Source organism: Palaemon carinicauda, chromosome 12 (genome assembly GCF_036898095.1).
Source record: "Palaemon carinicauda isolate YSFRI2023 chromosome 12, ASM3689809v2, whole genome shotgun sequence".
NCBI classification, from domain to species: domain Eukaryota; kingdom Metazoa; phylum Arthropoda; class Malacostraca; order Decapoda; family Palaemonidae; genus Palaemon; species Palaemon carinicauda.
The window spans coordinates 11,131,912-11,150,479 of NC_090736.1; the positions used below are offsets into that span (position 1 = coordinate 11,131,912).

Below are 18,568 nucleotides of genomic sequence, written 5' to 3' on the forward strand. Positions count from 1 at the left end.
TCCTTTTAATATGGGATAATAAGAAGTGGTCTGAGTCTGTTCCAAGAGTGAGACCTTTGGACTGACAGACATAGGTAGAATTCCGTCTGATTGTTCCAAACCATCATCAGAGGGATCTTCTCTCCTAGAGCTCACATCCATATGAGCCCAGAGTGGGTTAAAGTCATCAACCGTACATCTAGCAGAGACCTGAGACCTAGGAGGTAGGCCACATTCCTCCGGTCTCAAAGAGGCCGATCTGGGATCGGAAGCGTCTTTCCGAGAATCTGGGTGTTCTTTCTTTTTTACGGCCGGGTGGTAAAGGTCGCGAGGAATGAGGACGCCTAATTCCTCAAAGCACCCTGAGCTGCATGTCCTTTGGAGTCATGGGAGGAAGAACTGATACTTTCGTAGGTGGAATGGAAGGCTCGAGTTGATCCAATTCTATCGGAGAGATGATAGTCTCAGTAAATGAGACCTCCCTTGGAGATCTTGAGCCCCTACTAGTCCTCGGATGGGGAGAGTCCCCTGAGGGGAGTGTTGACAGTCAGTGTTCCTGTTTCCTCTTCTGGGACTTGAGTGGAATAATACAAAGTCATTCCAACTCAGGGTCACAGGAGGTGTTGGAGGCCTTAAAGACCAGGTATTATTGATACCTGGAAGACTGCTCAGGGGAAGGCAGGTGATGGGTCACTGGAGGATGTGCCTGCCTTGCAGTAGTCTTACTGCGCTTGGGGTCAGAAGGAGGACTATTTCTCCCACAGGACTCTGATACTTCCAAAGGAATGTGTGGAGTACCTTATGGAGTTCGTGGGTTGGTCCTCAGAACGACAGCTGAACTACCTTGTCAAGTTCTGCGAACAAGGGTGCATTCTTCGTAAAGGAAGGGGTGCACAATGGAGCCCTGCACGAGTGCTTCTCTTCCTTTAGTGGTGTTACAAGGAAAGGGCGAAGACCACCAGCTGGACTGTCGTGTTCGCCTAGGATGTTTGCTTCTCTGGTAAGGCAAAGGAACGTGCTTGCGGAATGTGAGCGAGTGTACTATCGCCAACTACCAAAGCAGGGTAAACAGAAACAATGGGATGTGTCATCAAAGTGGCGATCTCCACCAAGTGCAATCGCTGTACACATAGTCGTTGACTTACGTCCGAGATAGGGACCGAGAGATGCGTTGCAATATGATCTGGACATATGTAGAACTTAAAAAGTGAAGTTTCCATAGATTTATTATGTAGTGTCATGATACTGTAATCCTTCAAGTCATATTTTCTTAACATTTTATTGCTGTATATCATTATTTAATTTTCTTGGTTCATAGGATATCATATGTTTATTAAATAATTCTTATATTTTATTTTCCAATTTCGGAAGCATTTTAACAATCAACAATTACCGACTTTTTTGTTTACCTTTGGTTGTGATCAGCTGATCTCAAGGTCCTGCTACCGTATCGGGAGAATTCGCACATGCGAATAACAATAATTCATCAGCACCAATATGTTATAGGATATCATAGGTTTCATACAGATCTCTCTCTCTTTCTCTGTATGGGATTTCTCTTTAGACATTATTAGATATACATGGTGTCGTTATGCAATGTTTCGATAATGGGAAAGCTAATATTACTCAGTAAAGTATTGAAAGCAAATCCCTTGATTTTCGGGCTTGCCTTCCGCCATAAATATGTCACCAGCCATACAGTACTTCTTTTCTTAAGGGGCCCAGCCAGAATGGCCATACCTAAGGGGGTATAAGAAGAAAAACACAAAACCTTGAAAAAATTCACTGAGCTTTGTATGGCAAAGGAGAATGCGTATACGAAATATTTTAACAAAATTCCTCTTACTTTCAGAGTTACAGGGTAATTAGTAAAAGTAACTCAATAAACCATAAACATTGTTCCTTACAAGAAAATGCAGTATTTCTTCTCTTATCGTAAATTTAGATAATTATTACATTTTAATGCAAAAGAAATTGTGAACAATGACATCTGTATAGCTTCCACGAGTCACAGACGATGAATAACATGGTAAATTACACCCTTTGCCCTTCAGTCCTACCACAAACCTCATAGAGTACATGTCTGAGTTTGCCCTATGACATTCACTCATTTTTACTTTTGTTTTTCTTGTTTTTCTCGTTTTCGGCAAGAATTTTATCATTTCAAAGAGGAGGAACAATTTCAACATCTTGCTAACATAAGGAAGAAGAAAATTTGCTCTATTAAGAGTTAAGAAGAGGGTAATACAGGTAGTGCAGAGAGAGAGAGAGAGAGAGAGAGAGAGTGTATTGTGGATAGAGGAGTGGCTGCCTTGCCTCACAAGAGCAATTAAAAGCAAGATATTGAGCAAGAGGATCTTCATTTATAATTAAATTATGATAAATAACTTTGTTTTCTTTTATTATACCCAAAAAAGAACATAATTTTCATAATAATCATGATTTATTAATATTGTCTTTTTAAAAATACAAAGAAAAATTTCGAACGCCAATATCTCAAAACTACACTTATTGAACTTCTAATTCAATCTTCTCCTTTAGTTTTAAAGATATAGCATTGAAATTTGGAATAGAACTTAGAAATACATTACAAACCAAAGAATTGAAGCCGTTTTTTCCTATTTTTGTTTCGTATTTTTTCCTGATTTTAGGGTGTATTTTTATACTATAATGAAAATATTCTTATCTAGCAAAAAAATTACTTTTAGAAAAAAACTCTTCATATTATTGGAGGTCTATATCAGGTCTATATAGGGTAGAAATCCCAGATCTTAGTAATAATTATCAAAGGAGGAGATACAATTTGAAAAACACTCATTTTCAGGATAAATGGTATCTCAAAACCGAAGGTCAGAGACAAAAATCCTATGAAGTTTGGAGATATCTAAGTCACCTTATTAAGTGGTATGAATATCAAAGTCCTGTCATTAAAAAATGGGATTAGCCGGCCAGCCCCGTTGAATTTACGGTAAAAAGTACCGTAAGCCACTCATAACAAAGATACAGACCACTGTAATACTTGGTATCGTTACTCGATGTTTTGATGATGGGAATAAGGAGATTACTCGGTAACAAATCGACAGGAAATCACTCAATTCACCACTTGCCTTCTGCCTGGAATATGACATCACCGGATGTGTGCGCTGTAATATGAACTCAACAAAGAATGGCTTGCAAAATATGTAAAACCATTTTGATTTTCTTGCAAGAAAAAATACTAACTTATCCAGGAAGAGTATTTCATTTTTAAAATGTAAAAGAAATTATATTAAAGAAAATATTTGTTTTATTAGTGTACTTTCATTAGATAAATATTGATTTGCTATCAGAGATGAAAAAAATAGAAAAGAAACTTGCGTAAAATATGATATTCTGCCCTAGTTATGGTCAAATTTACAATACTGTACGTAGTAATAACAACCGATACAGACCCATGAAATACTTTGTATCATTACTTGATATTTCAATGATGGGAATACTAACATTAATTAATAGCATATTGAAAGGAAATCGTTTTCCATGGCTTCACCAGAAATATAACGTCACCAGACATACGATACAGTATGAACTCGACAGATATCAAAACCTTTCTTGATATAATAATTACTGAAAATGGATACTGTATATTATCAATAAACAAAAATACTAACTTACCAAGATGATTTAATTCATTCTTATGCAAGAAACTACATTATTTCTAAGGAAATAGTGTCCTATTACTGTACTGCTTCCGACAGACTCGTGACCTCATTACAGTGATAAAGTGGTCATAAAGTTGAACAGTCATAAGTCACATAGGTCAAAAGTCGACAACTACCTGTACCACAATATTGGGAGGTGAGTGCTGGCGTTGCGAATGTTAGCCAGGCGAGTACCCACATACATGTGTGCAGGTAAGGTGGCGAGAACCTGCATAAGTGTGCTCAGGTATTGCTGCGAGCACCTGAGCTTACCGTCTCGCTACCAAACTATATCGTATGGCTAATGAGTGTGCACTACCAAGGTAGTGCTCACCTGTGGTAAATGCAATGCTGAAGCATGATACGTGGGCGAGTAGGTGTTTGCAAACTCGCTGTGAGGTTGGCGAGTGACCGAGATTGTGCGCAGACCTTCGTCAGGTGGAGGAGCTTGCTCACCCACCTCGCTAGTGCTCGGTGAATGGGAGCACAACACTGTGCAAATTGATTCCAAGCGCCAAAGCGACATGGCCAAAGCACTCATACTCATTATGCCTCCCGCAGGAAATTGGCAAGTAGCCCTATGTGGTCCTACAGGAGGAGGCATTCCCTCGCAGAGACGAATAAGGCTGCGCTGAACTCCCTAAGAGCTGGAGAGTAGGCAGAACAGCAGGTTCTTCCTCGTGAGAGGCAGAAACCCGAGACACAGGAATCTGGCCTCTCAAAACGTTGCAGCAGAAGCCGTAGAAGAGTCCATCAAAAAGAAGGCAACTGTGCTTACCCAATACAAAATGGGGAAAAAAGCATGTTAATAGAAAAAGAATGTACAGAGAGAAGGCAGTCTCTTCTGCAGGAAGGAAGTGGTTGGTGGAAGGTCACTCTTCCTCAGAAGGGAAAGTTGCTCATCACCTAGTGGAGGATAACTTTCTCTCTGAAGGCGCAGTTGTCCAGCAACTGGAGGTGGATCTCCAGTCTTAATTGATAAAGCCTACGAGACTCGTCGATGGAAGCCAGCAACAGCAACCGGTTCTGCAGCAGCTAACGAGCTTCGTTTTGTACCCTCACGGTATGGAGGGACGGATGTCTCTCCAGTAGGCGAGATCATTGGCAAGTACTCCTGGAATCCTCTGTTCACACATCATTATCAAAGTTGCTTCACTCGTTAGAACTCCCACGGGAGTTTAGCGAGAGATCCTGTGCAATCCCGCAACAGGAACTGAGTGAGTCATACTGGTAGGAAAAGTCGAACTGGTTGGGCGAGATGTCGGCTGGACGATTCAAGCTGGCCAGACAAGTGAAGGTCAAAGATTGCTGAATACATCGAACTCGCCATCGAGGTATTACAGCTGCACCCAGCCTAGAGTTACCTCGTCGTCTCGTTCCGGCGAACCACACTCCGAGGGGCTAGAGAAGGGCTTAGGTGAATCAAAAATCCCCTGAGTGACTACTCAGGAGAAGACCTAACCCGCAAGCAAGAAAGGTGTCCCCCTGAGAAGAGCAGGAAGATGCATCGGACTTTGCACTACCTCCACCGGCTGAGCTAACTCAGAATGAGGGAGTGCGCCGTCATCAGTAGCAGGAGTTGCCCCAAGGAAGGCCGGAGTTGTCACAAGCGGCAACAGAATAGACTTCCCCAGTGATAGACGCCATCGCTTCCGAAGGAAAGCGACGATGTCCGCACCAACAGGTTGTCCGGGATAGAGCACTCTACCGGTGTATTACCTTTGGGGCGGAAATCACTCCTACTAGACCGTCCTCCAGAGAACGAGCGAGCAGAGTCTGAAAGGAAGGATTATCAATAGGGAAGAAAAGTCGAGGTTTCTTCACCTTCAAGGAAAATCCTGAAGGAAAAGAATACCTTAGACCTCCTCTACACCGCCTACCAATCTCCTCCTCTGGGAAGATGGTTACTCCCAGCACTCAATACCAGGAGAGTCCTACAAGTAGAGAGACTGCATGCAGGACGACTACCGAACGAGAAAAGTCATAAGGCCAGTTAGTAATGGGGGGTCTTATCTCCTGCGAGCCAAAAGCAAAAGTAACGATAGAACACTGGTGTGTGCATGTGTGTGAGCAGAGTAGCCGGTACTACCCCCTAACCCCCCACCACTAGCAGTGAGGAAATATACCTCACCAAAAGTCTTATGGCTAGTCTTCCAGCTTTGCTGACAGTATATACCCTAATAAAGAGCAGGTTTGTATTGGTGATTTAACAAATCTACCATAAAACTGATGAAAACTCTTACCCTTTTTTTTTCAAAACACTGTGCTGTGATCTTCCGACCATCAACAACAGCTTCAAACTTGTAAACTGCAGCACCTTCATCAACTGGCATGCTGTATTGAACCTGTAGGAAGAAAAGACTCTAATCAGCTTTTCAATTTTATATCTTTATTTCTATCTCACAGACTTAATATTTGCTATATCCCATCGTTCAGTATGATTTTATTTGTCAAATACCTAACTCAAATGTTCATCTCACCTAAAGCATTCCAAAACTGTAGTTCAATATCAATTTGATTCACTAGCACTGTATCAAGAATTACCATCATCATCATTATCAATATAGTATTACATCACACAGTATTTTCCTATAACAGGGTTCAAACATGAAACAACAAATTTTAAAAGTAATTTGTATTTTTTCCTAACCATACAAAACTGAATCCTTTAAAACATGGAAATGTCTTTAGCAGAATGGGTACAGCCGTTGAAATAATTAATGAGGTAAATAAAGACAGGTGGTGGGAGCGGGCGAGTAGCTCTATCCACCAGCCTCTCAAAGACACTTCACTTTTGACCTTTGGCTCAGGACCGAGGGGTGGTTGAGGTGAAAAGATAGACATTAAAGAACTCAGATCTGTATAGCTATCAAAATTTGTTATTTCTCCCTACAGATTGTATATAAACCTTATATACCTTAAAATAGGGAGGCTCACTTGTCGGTGGGTAGAATGTCTCCCGCCAAACCAAAGTGGTTGATTCTTTTTCTTCCCTGGATATGCCATACTCATTGGTCTTAAATAGGTGCAAAGATGAATCCAGCAAGCTCCTATCACAGAAATGAGTAGGTTGATAAGGCCTGGCCAGTACTTGACAGGTACTTGCTACTTAGTCGTTGAAGGAATCTTTCTTCCCTGAAGGGGAGATGCAATCTCGAAATAAATACAGTACCAGGTGCATGAAGGGTGGAGAGGGATCTTGGGTACAGATCATATGTATATATGATCAGTATCTATGGCAATGTCCTGCTAGGTAGGGCAATGTCACTTTCCCTTGCCTCTGCCATTCATGAGCGGCCTTTAAATAAGTTTGCATGTACATACGGTGGTGATAAAATCTTGTATTGAAGGGATCAACCAGGTACTGTATAGTTTTGACAAGGTTGCCAGGCAGAATAGGCTATCCCCACCTCATGATGTCATGACATGCTTCCACCATTCACACGAGTTCCTACTCAGTGCAAGCACACCTTATGTTGTTCAACAAAAATTCCAGTAAATTTTAGCTTTTATCTTCTTTCTTCACTCTCTTAATTATAAATTCTACAATTACTGTATCTGTCACAGACACTTAACAATAGAATCTATAACTAAAGTTAAAACTATTGAAAATACAATAATTTTTGGATTACAGCCTACATACATACATATACCAAAGGCACTTCCCCCAATTTTGGGGGGTAGCCGACATCAACGAATGAAACAAAACAAAAAAGGGGACCTCTACTCTCTACGTTCCTCCAGCCTAACCAGGGACTCAACCGAGTTCAGCTGGTACTGCTAGGGTGCCACAGCCTAACGGAAGCAAAATAAATGTTCTCCTCCTTACCACTCATCAGCTGTTTCTCAGTCTCTTTGCAGCTCTTGTTGCAGTCAGATACGTAGCAGAGGCTCTCCCCTAACCCTCCTACCATCTGTTACCGAGATTTTCTTGTCTTTATTACTTCTCTTGTTCCCTTCATTTATCAACAATTCTCTGTATATTCTCTTAAATACTCTCTTGTTTACACATTTGTATTATTCTTTTTATAACTAATATCATTTATTCTATTTTACTCTATTATGATTTTCAGTAATCCACTGCTTCTGTTTCACAATGCTTTGACCATTTTCTATTCTTCGCGTTTTGCTCCCTCCATTCCCATAATTCATCATTCACTTCATTGATTGCTATTTATACATTTTTTTCCCCTTTCATGTTTTCCCTGATTCCTTTCATTGTCTTTTCCTCTTTTCATTGTACAGTAATTTTCCTTACCAAATCCTTTCATGAACATGTTCTCGTGTCTCCTAAATCATAACTCTCGTAACACCTGCCATCACGTTTCACCCTCCCATCAGAGTACTCCGAACCACCCACCCACCACTGCACCCAACACCTCTCTCTCATTCAAATCCAACTGATTTGTTCTTTTTTCTTTCTTTCACTTTTCTCTCCACCTTTTATTCCTCTTTTACTTAACTAATAATTTATTCTATCACTATTCCTATTGCTTAAGCATTTACTTAGGGATATCTTATGGCCTTATTTCTATCTCTATGATTTACTATTCTTTGCTTTCCTTCCCATGATCTTCTACTCCCATGGAACTCACTGCTATTGTGCTTTCTCTCCCACTGATGGACTTTTTTTGTCATTATTCTCATTGTTTAGATACCCACACATAGGATGATTTGGATTTTAATAAAATGCCCAAGTTGTGTGTGTGTGTGTGTTCTTTATCATTGATGTTGGTTTTGTTTCCGCCAAACTGCATTCTGAAAACAATTGCGTATTTTCAATAGTTTTAACTTTAGTTATAGATACCAGTGTTATGTTTCTGTGACAGATAATTGTAGGAATTATAATTAAAAGAGTGAAGAAAGAAGGTAAAAGCCCAAATCTATTGAAAGTTTTGTAGAACAACAATAAAACAGTAAGTTGTGCTTGCGCTGAGCGGGAACTCTTGGCAGTGGTGGAAGCATACCATGACATCACAAGGTGGGCGTGGCTTATTTCACCTGGATAGATTATGACGACTATTGTTGCTTAATTACAGGTGGTACTAGAGGGAAGCACAGCCCGCCCTCCTATCACAGAATCGCCACTTGTCATCAGGCCAATGGCTGAGAGATGTGATTGAGATGGGAAATTTTATTTAAAGCTCAGGTTTGTAAATCTATGAGAAACCAAATTACTTTTAAGATTTCTTATTTGACCCTATGCCTACACTGCATAAACCTTTCATTTCTTAAAAACAGGGCGAATCACTCATTGATGGGTGGATGTCCCTAATAAGCAAACTGGTGGATTCTTTTCTTCACTTGCCATGTTATCTTTCCTGATCCTGTATGGGAGAGAGGAAGAGGCTCCAACAACCTCCCAACAGCTAATCATTGGGATGTAGATGTTAGGGCCATTGCCAGAACTGGCTCAAAAAGAGACCAGTACTAGGACAGAGAAATCTTATCTCTCTAAAAGGTAGATGGCATCAGCAGAGTGAAACTAGGCACAAACAGAAATCTTTGGTAAGACATCGACCCATTCTCTCCCTTGCCAGGAGGATGGAGGAATTGCTTCTTGCCACACATAGTCTGAAAGAAAGGTGATCCATTGTATAACTCTGACCAGTGTGGAAAGATTGCAGCTGTTGTATCCCCTACAGAGGAGAACAAAAAAAGAAAAAGAGGTAAACAAACCAGTAGTATTATATTATTACCATGGATGTCATACATATCAAGTCCCGTGAGGGAGCTGTGAATGATACACATCTACTGAGCAAGACCCAAGGAAAAGGAGTTCAAGGGTCTGTGGTTAATACCAATAAACTGCAAAACCATAGATAGTCAGGTCAGACACCTTCAGACCCATCTTCAGCTCGAAGTATGCCGACAGGTAAATTGGAGGGCTACAGGCAGGGCTAGACTTGTGAGTTTTTACTTGAGATGCCATAAGTATGCAGTGACCAAAGTTACACTCGCAAGAAAGCTCGGACTAATTAGAAAGCTTCGACTCACGCATGCAGAGTCAAATTCTCCCTAAGTAGCACTGCAGTACCCTGATGTTACAGCACCAGGCCACTTAGTGTCTACTTGTACAGAGATAAAATCGACGGAACCTCGTCCCTTGAAAATTTGACATGATAAAAGCCAGAAAATCTTCCCCTTGGATTCTAACTGCGTTTGGCAATCAATATTCCAGTTACTGAAGGCTTTGATATAGAAGAATCCGATAACATATGTATGAGACTTTTGTTTATCCTCAGAAAAAGGGAGCAATATAGAATAAATCAAAGTTCATGATGTAGAATTCCATTCTTTGTTGCAATGACAAATATATTCTGTGACAGACAAATGGGCAGCTCTTCCCATTATTACTGCATGCCACTACAGTAAATACCTTTTTGGGCTCAAGCCATGTCGTCCTGATGGAAGCTTCCTATAGACAGCTTTCTAAGGGATATTTGGCTACAGTGATACTCCCAGAGAATTGACCATAGGTCTCCAGAATTCTAACTCCTGGCACAAGTATCCTTAAAATTTTTCTTAAGAATATCGCATAATATCAGGGGACGTATATCTTGATACCATACATGGGAATCTTCACCGCGAATAGCGTTTTCGCTTCGAGGGGGAAGAGTGACGAAACTGAAGGGGAGCCGTTATCAAGGTTACCCTTCCTCCCCTACTATTACAAGGCTCCAAGATGGCGCCCATTCCTATTTTGGTAGCGATTTCGCACGGTGTTCTCCCTGTTCACCTAGCATTCAAGATCGTTTCTTTTGAGGATTTATCATGCATTCTCCAGCATCTTCTGCCTCTGGAAAGTTGAGTATTTAATCTTTACGGTGTATAACTTTTAGCTCCTGCCTCACAATGAAATTAGTATAATTTAATGTTTTATGAAGCGTGGCCGGTCATCGGAGGCGCCATTTTGGGCGCTGCCGTTCGTCATGCATGCTTTATTTAGTCAGCAGAACGACATTCCCAGTATTTAGCTTTAATGAATTATAGCTATTTAGGCAAAATTATACTAGTGAAGATATGATCATGCATACAATTTTCCTCTTCCTAAATGTGTTGATCGTATACCGTTTACCCTCGTGTATCGTTTTATCAATTCAACAGGAGATAGTATATCTCCTAGAATTATTTATATAACTCGATAATCGTCTCCTTCGGAGATTTAAGGGTAATCTCTCCTTCCCTCAGAGTGCCGCCATAGGCGACAACCCTATCTTGGTCTTGCCATAGAGTAGTACACTCCGGCTTGACTAGGCTAGTGTTTTCTGTCTCTTTCCTTGCCAGCGAGTATCCCCGGCTTGGTTTTATAACAGTAACTCAGAGTATTCAGTCTTTATGCCGACGGCTTGACTGCCGGGTGAGTAGTCACTCCCCTGCCGGCTTACAGTTGTCGGCATAGGAAGCTTAGCTTCCCTAGCTCGCACCTGAAGTGGTAGTATGATGCCGCCACCTTCTCCCCTGCGGTCTATAAGACAAGACTTGTTTCGGCAGACCGTAGGCTGAAGAATAGATATTCTTCTGCCACCTAGGATGGCGCCGATATTGTAACGAAGTTTCACCCTTGTTTGGAAATGGTGGCAATCCTGCATCCTTCTCCTGACATAACATACAAGACCCTTTCCCTGTCCCTCTGTCCTTTAGCGATAGCCCAGCCATCGCATTTCTGTGGCCGTCGTCCTACAATCTCCCCGCTTGCAGGGTAGATCGTGGTGCCGGCCGGGCCCCTACATAGGCAGCTTGATAGCCGCTCCGACTTTCCCCTACAGACGCAAGGCTCCGGGAAAGGTTGTGCCGGCTGCCGGTGGGAGAGCCTTTTGTCTTTGAGTGTTCTTCAGTCCTCCCTTGGACTGCCATCCACATCCCTGAACCCGGCAGCGACCGGCAATAGATCTTGTGGCTGGATGGAAGCCTGAATGATTCATTCACCCCTTCCACTTGAACCCTCATTCTGGAGGAAGGCAGTAGGAGTAATATAACTACACCCTTATTTATTGTACTAAAAACTACATTAATCTGGACCGGTGCCGTCAGGAACTAGCCTAGCCAGCAACATGCCGGCTGAACTACAATATATGCTTATACAGTAGCCAGTATTTTTGCAGTATAGTACATACTACAGACAGAAAACTATAGTATATAATATACAGTAGTTTATATTTCAAAAATACCCTGTGTGTCCTTTCACAGTCTATTGTTGAGACCAATTTTATATTGAAGTGAAGTATTCCTTCAATACACTGATAAAGTCATCAGTTCATAACTTACCCCACAATATTCATACTTTTATGGATGGGTAAGTATTAGTATACACTAATTCTAACTCTAGAGGTTAGAACCCTTCTCTCTTGAGTTTCCCTTAATAAGGAAATTCTAACATTAATATTGGGGGAGGTCACAGCAATTGGCTGGACAGGAGATACAAGTATGTGTCTTTCCTATTTCCTTTCTAGCTTACTATCCTAAGCTATAATGGTCAAGTTACCAATACATTTATTGCATGTAACTTGTTTATTAAATGTGATAAATAACCCCATACTCATTTATATTTCCTATCTTCACAGAAGGAGCCAAAAATGAAGTGCGAGGTGATATACTGCAACCACAAGAGTAAGAACTTTTGTGGACACACTATGTGTAGGACTCATGCCGCCTGCGCCATTACCACTGAAACCTTGCGGTACTGGGACCCCCAGAACTGCAACATCTGCTCAGCCATGGTGGTTGAGGGTTTCAACAACCCCAAGTCAGCGGAGTCGAGGGACGCAGCACAGGAAAAGCTTCGCAAATGGGTACGAGGGTTCCAGAAGAACTCTCCGGGACCATACCTTCCAAACGACAGGATGCGTAGCTTGCTGTTCCCAAAGCGGGTAGTGAAGCTGTCATGCCCCAGACATGACCCGGACCTCCTTGCGTCCAGATTGCAATTGAGGCGGACGTCAGTGAGACGATGCAAGGCATGGACATCCACCAGGAGGAAAGGATGTCTGAAGTGTCTGCGGACACAGAGAAGGATCTCCTTAGGGACAATCCCGAGGAGGAGTCTACTCTACCTCCCGGAGGAGAAGAAGTTGATTCGTCGGAGGTGGAGAAGTCCCTTTCACCCGTGCTGGCACCAGAGCCAAAACCATCTACATCTTCAGCTCCTACCCCTCCATTGGATGCCATGGACCAGGCAATTTTGGCTCATATTACCACTCTAATGGAGAATCTTCGCAAAGAGAGCGAAGCACGTGAAGCAAAGCTCACAAGAGAGCTCCATGAAGTGACACGGACCACCGCCTCCCGAGGGTCTTACAAGCGACCCAGAGTTCAGGACCTGCCAGCCTGATCCGAGACTAATCCCTGGAGGTACGCGGAGTACCTGCTAATTACCAATGGCAAACTCTACATCTCAAAGAAGATGGGAGCCGTCCCCCTAGACGACATTCAGTTCTGGCCGAGCTTCAATGCTTACCCTGACTGCTTCATTTGACTGAAGCATGAGCCAGCGTCAAAGGAGGAGACGGAACCGAAGGTCATGGTTTTCGGCCACAAGGCACAGGCTCTTTTGTCGAGTAGCCTGAAGAAAACGGGTTATACCAACTCGAAAGTTTCTTGATTGAGCAAGAAACACCCTACCTTTCTTGCGTCTGCTTCCAGAGCCTTCCCCTTTATGTGGAAGGCATTCCAGTCTGTTACCAAGGCAGTTGAGGCAGGCAAACCATGCCCTATACTAGAGGAGTGTAGGCCTCTGTCGTTAGCCCTGCCCATGGATGAGAAGGAATGGAAGGAGGTCCACCTGACCTTCTCTGTAGGAAAGCTAGATGAAGATATCGAGGGACGGCAGTTCAGCAAGAATCTCCCTAAGCTGTCAAATTTTCTCTTGCGTAGGGAGCAAGAGACGAAAGAGAGGCATGCCGACCCCTGTCCCTCCAGAACTGCATCGAGATGTGTGCAGGCCACAAAAGCACCCCAGACATGCTCACGATCCTGGCCAAAAGGCATATGGCCACCTTAGTAAAGGAACTGTACGCCTTCATAAAGGCTAGGCGAGCCTGTAGGGAGTTCGTGTTTGCTGCTGCGACAGTAAAACATGAACCCAGGAAGCTAATTTCTTCCAACATCTGGGGTAAAAACCTCTTCCGGAGTGAAGCGGTCATGCCGCCGGCTGAGTTAGAAACCGACAGCACCGGTCCAGCCGGCAGTATAGTACCTGGCTGCACTAGCTGACAAAGAGAGAGAAAGCATGGAGTGAAGGGCTGCCTTATGAAAATGTATGTTTACAATAAATAAGGGTGTAAGTACTTAACCTTACTGCCTTCCTCCAGAGTGAGGGTTCAAATGGAAGGGGAGAATGCATCATTTAGGCTTCCATCCAGCCACAAGATCAGTTGCCGGTCGCTGCCGGTTTCAGGGATGTGGATGGCAGTCCAAGGGAGGACTGAAGAACACTCGACAGTAGAGGGGTCTCCCACTGGCAGCCGTCACAGCCGGCACAACCTTTCCCAGAGCCATGCATCCATAAGGGAAAGACTGAGTGACTATACAGCTGCTTATGTAGGAGCCCGGCCGGCACCACAATCTACCCGGCAAGCGGTGAGATTGTAGGACGACAGCCACAGGATTGCGATAGCTAGGCCATCGCTAAAGGACAGAGAGGGACAGGGAAAAGGGTCCTGTATCAAGTGTAGAAGAAGGCGGACAAGAGTGAAACTTTGTTTCAGTATCGGCGCCATCCTAGACGGCAGAAGAATATCTATTTTTCAGCCTAGGGTCTGCCGAAACAGGACTAGTCTTCTAGACCACAGGGAAGAAAGTGGCGGCATCATACTACCACTTCGAGTGCGGCCTAGGGAGGCTTAGCCTCCTGTGCCGACAGCTCTAACCCGGCAGGGGAGTGACTACTCGCCCTGCTGCTCGGCCGCCGGCAGAAAGGCTGAATACTCTGAAGCTCTGTTGAAAAATCAAAGCCGGGATACTCGCCGGCAAGGGTGGGAGACAGAAAACACTAGCCTAGTCAAGCCAGAGTGAACTACTCTATGGCAAGACTAGGATAGGGTTGTCGCCTATGGCGGCACTCAGAGGGAAGGAGGGATTACCCTTAAATCTCCACAGGTGATGAGTATCGAGTTATATAACTAATTCTAGGAGATATACTATCTCCCGTTGAATTGATAAAACGATACATGAGGGTAAACGGGGATAATGTATGAAAGTATACTAAAGCGCATAGGCTAGGTAGCCTAGCGCGGGGCGAGATCATGGTTACCTAAATCGCCGAAACTCTAACGTATACGATCGACATAAAGATGAGGAAATTTGTATGCATATATATATATCTACTAGAATAATTGAGCCTAAATAGCTTTCATAATTTATTAATGCTATTACAACCGGGAATGTTGTTGTGCTAACTAAATAACACATGCATAACGAACGACAGCGCCCATGGTGCCTCCGGTGACCGGCCAAGCTCCATAACACATTAAATTAAACTAATTTTACTCTGAAGCAGGAGCTAAAGAGTATACTGCACACTGTAAAGAATCTTTGGGCTCAGGCCATGTCATCCTGATGGAAGGTTCCTTCAAGTAGCTTCCTAGGGTATATTTAACTACAGTGATATTCCCAGAGAATTTACCTATAGGTTTCCAGGAGTCTAACTCCTGGCACGAATATCCTTAAAATTTCTCTCAAGGATATCGCATATCAGGGGATGTATATCTTGATACGACACATAGCAATCTTCACCCCGAATAAAGTTTTCGCTTCGAGGGGGAAAGTGGTAAAAATAGAAGGGGAGCCGTTATCAAGGTACCCTTCCTCCGTTACTACCTTGAGTATCTGGATGGCGCCATCATCGCCGCCATGGTTTATTCCTTCAACTGTAGCGCTACTAGCTCGGTGATTTTCCTGTTTGCTCTTGTATTTAAGCTCGTGTATTTGGATTTATCATGCAATCTCCAGCCTCTTCTGCCTCTGGATAGTTGAGTAATTGATCTTTACATTGTATAAATTTTAGCTCTTGCCTCACATTGAAATTAAGCCAAATTAAGTTAAATTTAGTGGAAGAGCTGTTGCCTGAACCAGAGGCGTCATGGGCGCTGTCGTTCGTAACGCACGAGTTATTTAGTTAGCCAGAACGACTTTCCCGGTATAAATGGCATGAAAATCTAATAGCTATTCAGTCTTCATCGTTAGGAGTTAATTATATTACGCCGATTGTATTTGTAATAGTTTCGGCAATTTAGGTAACCGAACCTTGCTTACGCTAGGCTTCCTAGCCAAGGCATTTTAGTTTACTTTCATGCATGATATAATAGACATTCCTAGTGTTATTAAATTTAAATGAAGCTATTTAGGCAATTTATACATGTAAGATACATTGACTGAATATAAATTTTCCTCTTCTGAGATCGTATACGAGAGTTTCGATGATTAAGGTAGTCGATTCTCGCCCGCCACTAGGCTACTAGCCTAGTAACTTTAGTACACTTTCATAAATGTTCCCCGGTTACCCTCGTGTATCGTTTTATCAATTCAGGCGGAGATAAATATCTCCTAGAATTATTATATAAATCGTTCCAGTGGAGATTTAAGGGTAATCCCTCATTCCCTCTGAGTGTAGCCTTAGGCTACAACCCTAGTTGGTCGTGCCTCGAGTTATCATTCAGGCAGGACTAGGCTAGGGTTTTCTGTCCCTTCCCTTAGCCGCGGATAGCAGGTTTTGGGTTTCGGTCAAAACCTCAGAGTATATAGTCTTGTGCCGGCAGCTGGCCGGCAAGGTGAATAGTCATTCCCCTGTCGGATTAGGCTGCCGGCATAGGAGGCTAGACCTCCCTAGGCCGCACCTGAAGTGGTTGTATGATGCCGCCACCTTCTCCCTACGGTATAGGAGACTAGTCCTGTGCTCGCAGACCCTAGGCTGATGAAAGGGATTTTGACGAAGGAAAAATCTATTTCTGGGGAGAGACCTGTGACGCCCGTTCAACAACTACGCCTAGAAGGTGTCCAGGTGGTAGACTACCATGACGATTGGCTGGTGTGGGCAGCATCCGAGACGGAATTCATGCAAGTATCCAAGAAAGTGATCCAGTTCCTGGAACATCTGGGATTCAAGATCAACATAAAAAATCTCGACTATCTCCAGCTCAAGAGTTTCAATGGCTAGGAATACATTGGAACTTGAAGTCACACCGTCTCTCCATTCCACCAAAGAAGAGGAGAGAAATAGCAGGATCTGTCAAGAGACTAATGAAATCCGGCAGGATATCAAGACGTCAACAGGAGAGAGTGCTGGAATCCCTTCAGTTTTCATCAGTGACAGCCCGGTGCTAAGAGCACAACTATAAGATGCGTCAGGAGTCTGGAGAAGATACGCATCAAACGCTCGAAGAGAACTAAGAATACCGATACAGACTCAACTACGATCACTTCTCAAGCCATGGTCAAAGGCCAAGAACCTGAAGAGGTCTGTGCCTTTACAACCACCTCTACCTTCAGACATCATCCACAGGGACGCATCAAAGGAAGGATGGGGAGGTCACTCTCACCAACGGAAAGTCCAAGGGACTTGGTCCTCTCTATTCGTGACCTTCCACATCAACATTTTGGAAGCCATGGCAGTCTTTCTCACGCTGAAGAAATTGTCTCCTCACCATTCTGTCCACATAAGACTGATTCTGGACAGCGAAGTGATAGTGAGATGTTTGAATCGTCAAGGTTCAAGATCACCCCAAATCAACCAAGTGATGTTGGTCATCTTCTGCTTGGCGGAGAAGAAGAGATGGCATTTATCAGCAGTTCACCTTCAAGGATTCTGCAATGTGAAGGCGGACGCTCTATCCAGGCTCTCGCCGATAGTCAGAATGGTCCCTAGATGCAGGATCATTCTCCTTCATCTTACGTCAAGTCCTAAGACTGCAGATCGACCTCTTCGCGACGAGAGACAACAAGAAACTACCTCGTTATGTGGCCCCATACGAGGACCCGCTAGCGGAGGCGGTGGATGCCATGTCCCTCGACTGGAATGGATGGACCTGCATTTACCTGTTCCCTCCAACCAACCTCCTGTTGAAGGTCCTCAACAAGCTGAGGTCCCTTCAGGAAACGGAAGCTCTAGTGGCTCCCAAGTGGCCGACGAGCAATTGGTTCCCTCTAGTATTGGAACTGAAGCTGAGGCTGGTCCCTCTGCCGGACCCAGTACTGATTCAAGTACAGAAGTCGATTGTCTTCGCTTCATCACAGAAAACCCAAACCCTTCATCTCATGATTTTCTCTCCTTAGCAGTTAAGAAAAGGTTTGGGATCTCGAGAGACAGTATAGACTACCTAGAAGAATTTAAGTCTAAATCTACCAGAAGACAATATGAGTCGTCTTGGAAGAAGCGGGTTGCTTGAAACGGTATGTGGTGGCGGCAGGTCGTGTGCTAAATCCTGTCGCTTAGTGCTGCGAGGAACAGTGTATTGATTGGGACTGTTTAGAATCGGGAGAAAGTGTTGACACTTAGTGTGCAACATGAAAAGATAAGTGTCACCAAGGTAGTACTATGGACTGTTCCAGTTATTAAAGGTGAAGAAACATAGAGATAACACTTGTGCTGTGTGTTTTTACACAGTGTGAAGAGACAGTCATTCACAGAAATGCATATTAGAAAATTATCAAATTTTCAGTTTTGTGGAAATAATTATGTTCCCTTTCAGGTGAAAATAACCATTTCTGGTCTTGTCTGTTTAAATATGTTTCTTTTGCATTCTCTAGCGTTATATTAACTCTATGCTATGTATGTTGAATTGCTATTTATTTGTTACCAATAAATGATTGATTGGTATTTGCATCTTATTTCGCCCCAAATTTGAATTAATAAAGATATACGAGAGTATTATTCAACCCTTGATAATCTGCATATGGACATGTGAACAAAATGG

At 43.1% G+C, this 18,568-nt stretch overlaps 1 protein-coding gene across 2 annotated transcripts in view; it reads right to left on the bottom strand.

Annotated features, from left to right (window-relative positions):
- Positions 1 to 18,568, bottom strand: part of LOC137651218 (von Willebrand factor A domain-containing protein 5A-like) — a 339,908-nt gene that overhangs the window by 288,262 nt on the left and 33,078 nt on the right. For both annotated transcript variants that reach the window (XM_068384404.1, XM_068384406.1), the window contains exon 3: positions 5,903 to 6,004. In XM_068384404.1, the coding sequence (XP_068240505.1) occupies positions 5,903 to 6,004 (102 nt within the window). The remainder of the gene's footprint in view (positions 1 to 5,902; positions 6,005 to 18,568) is intronic.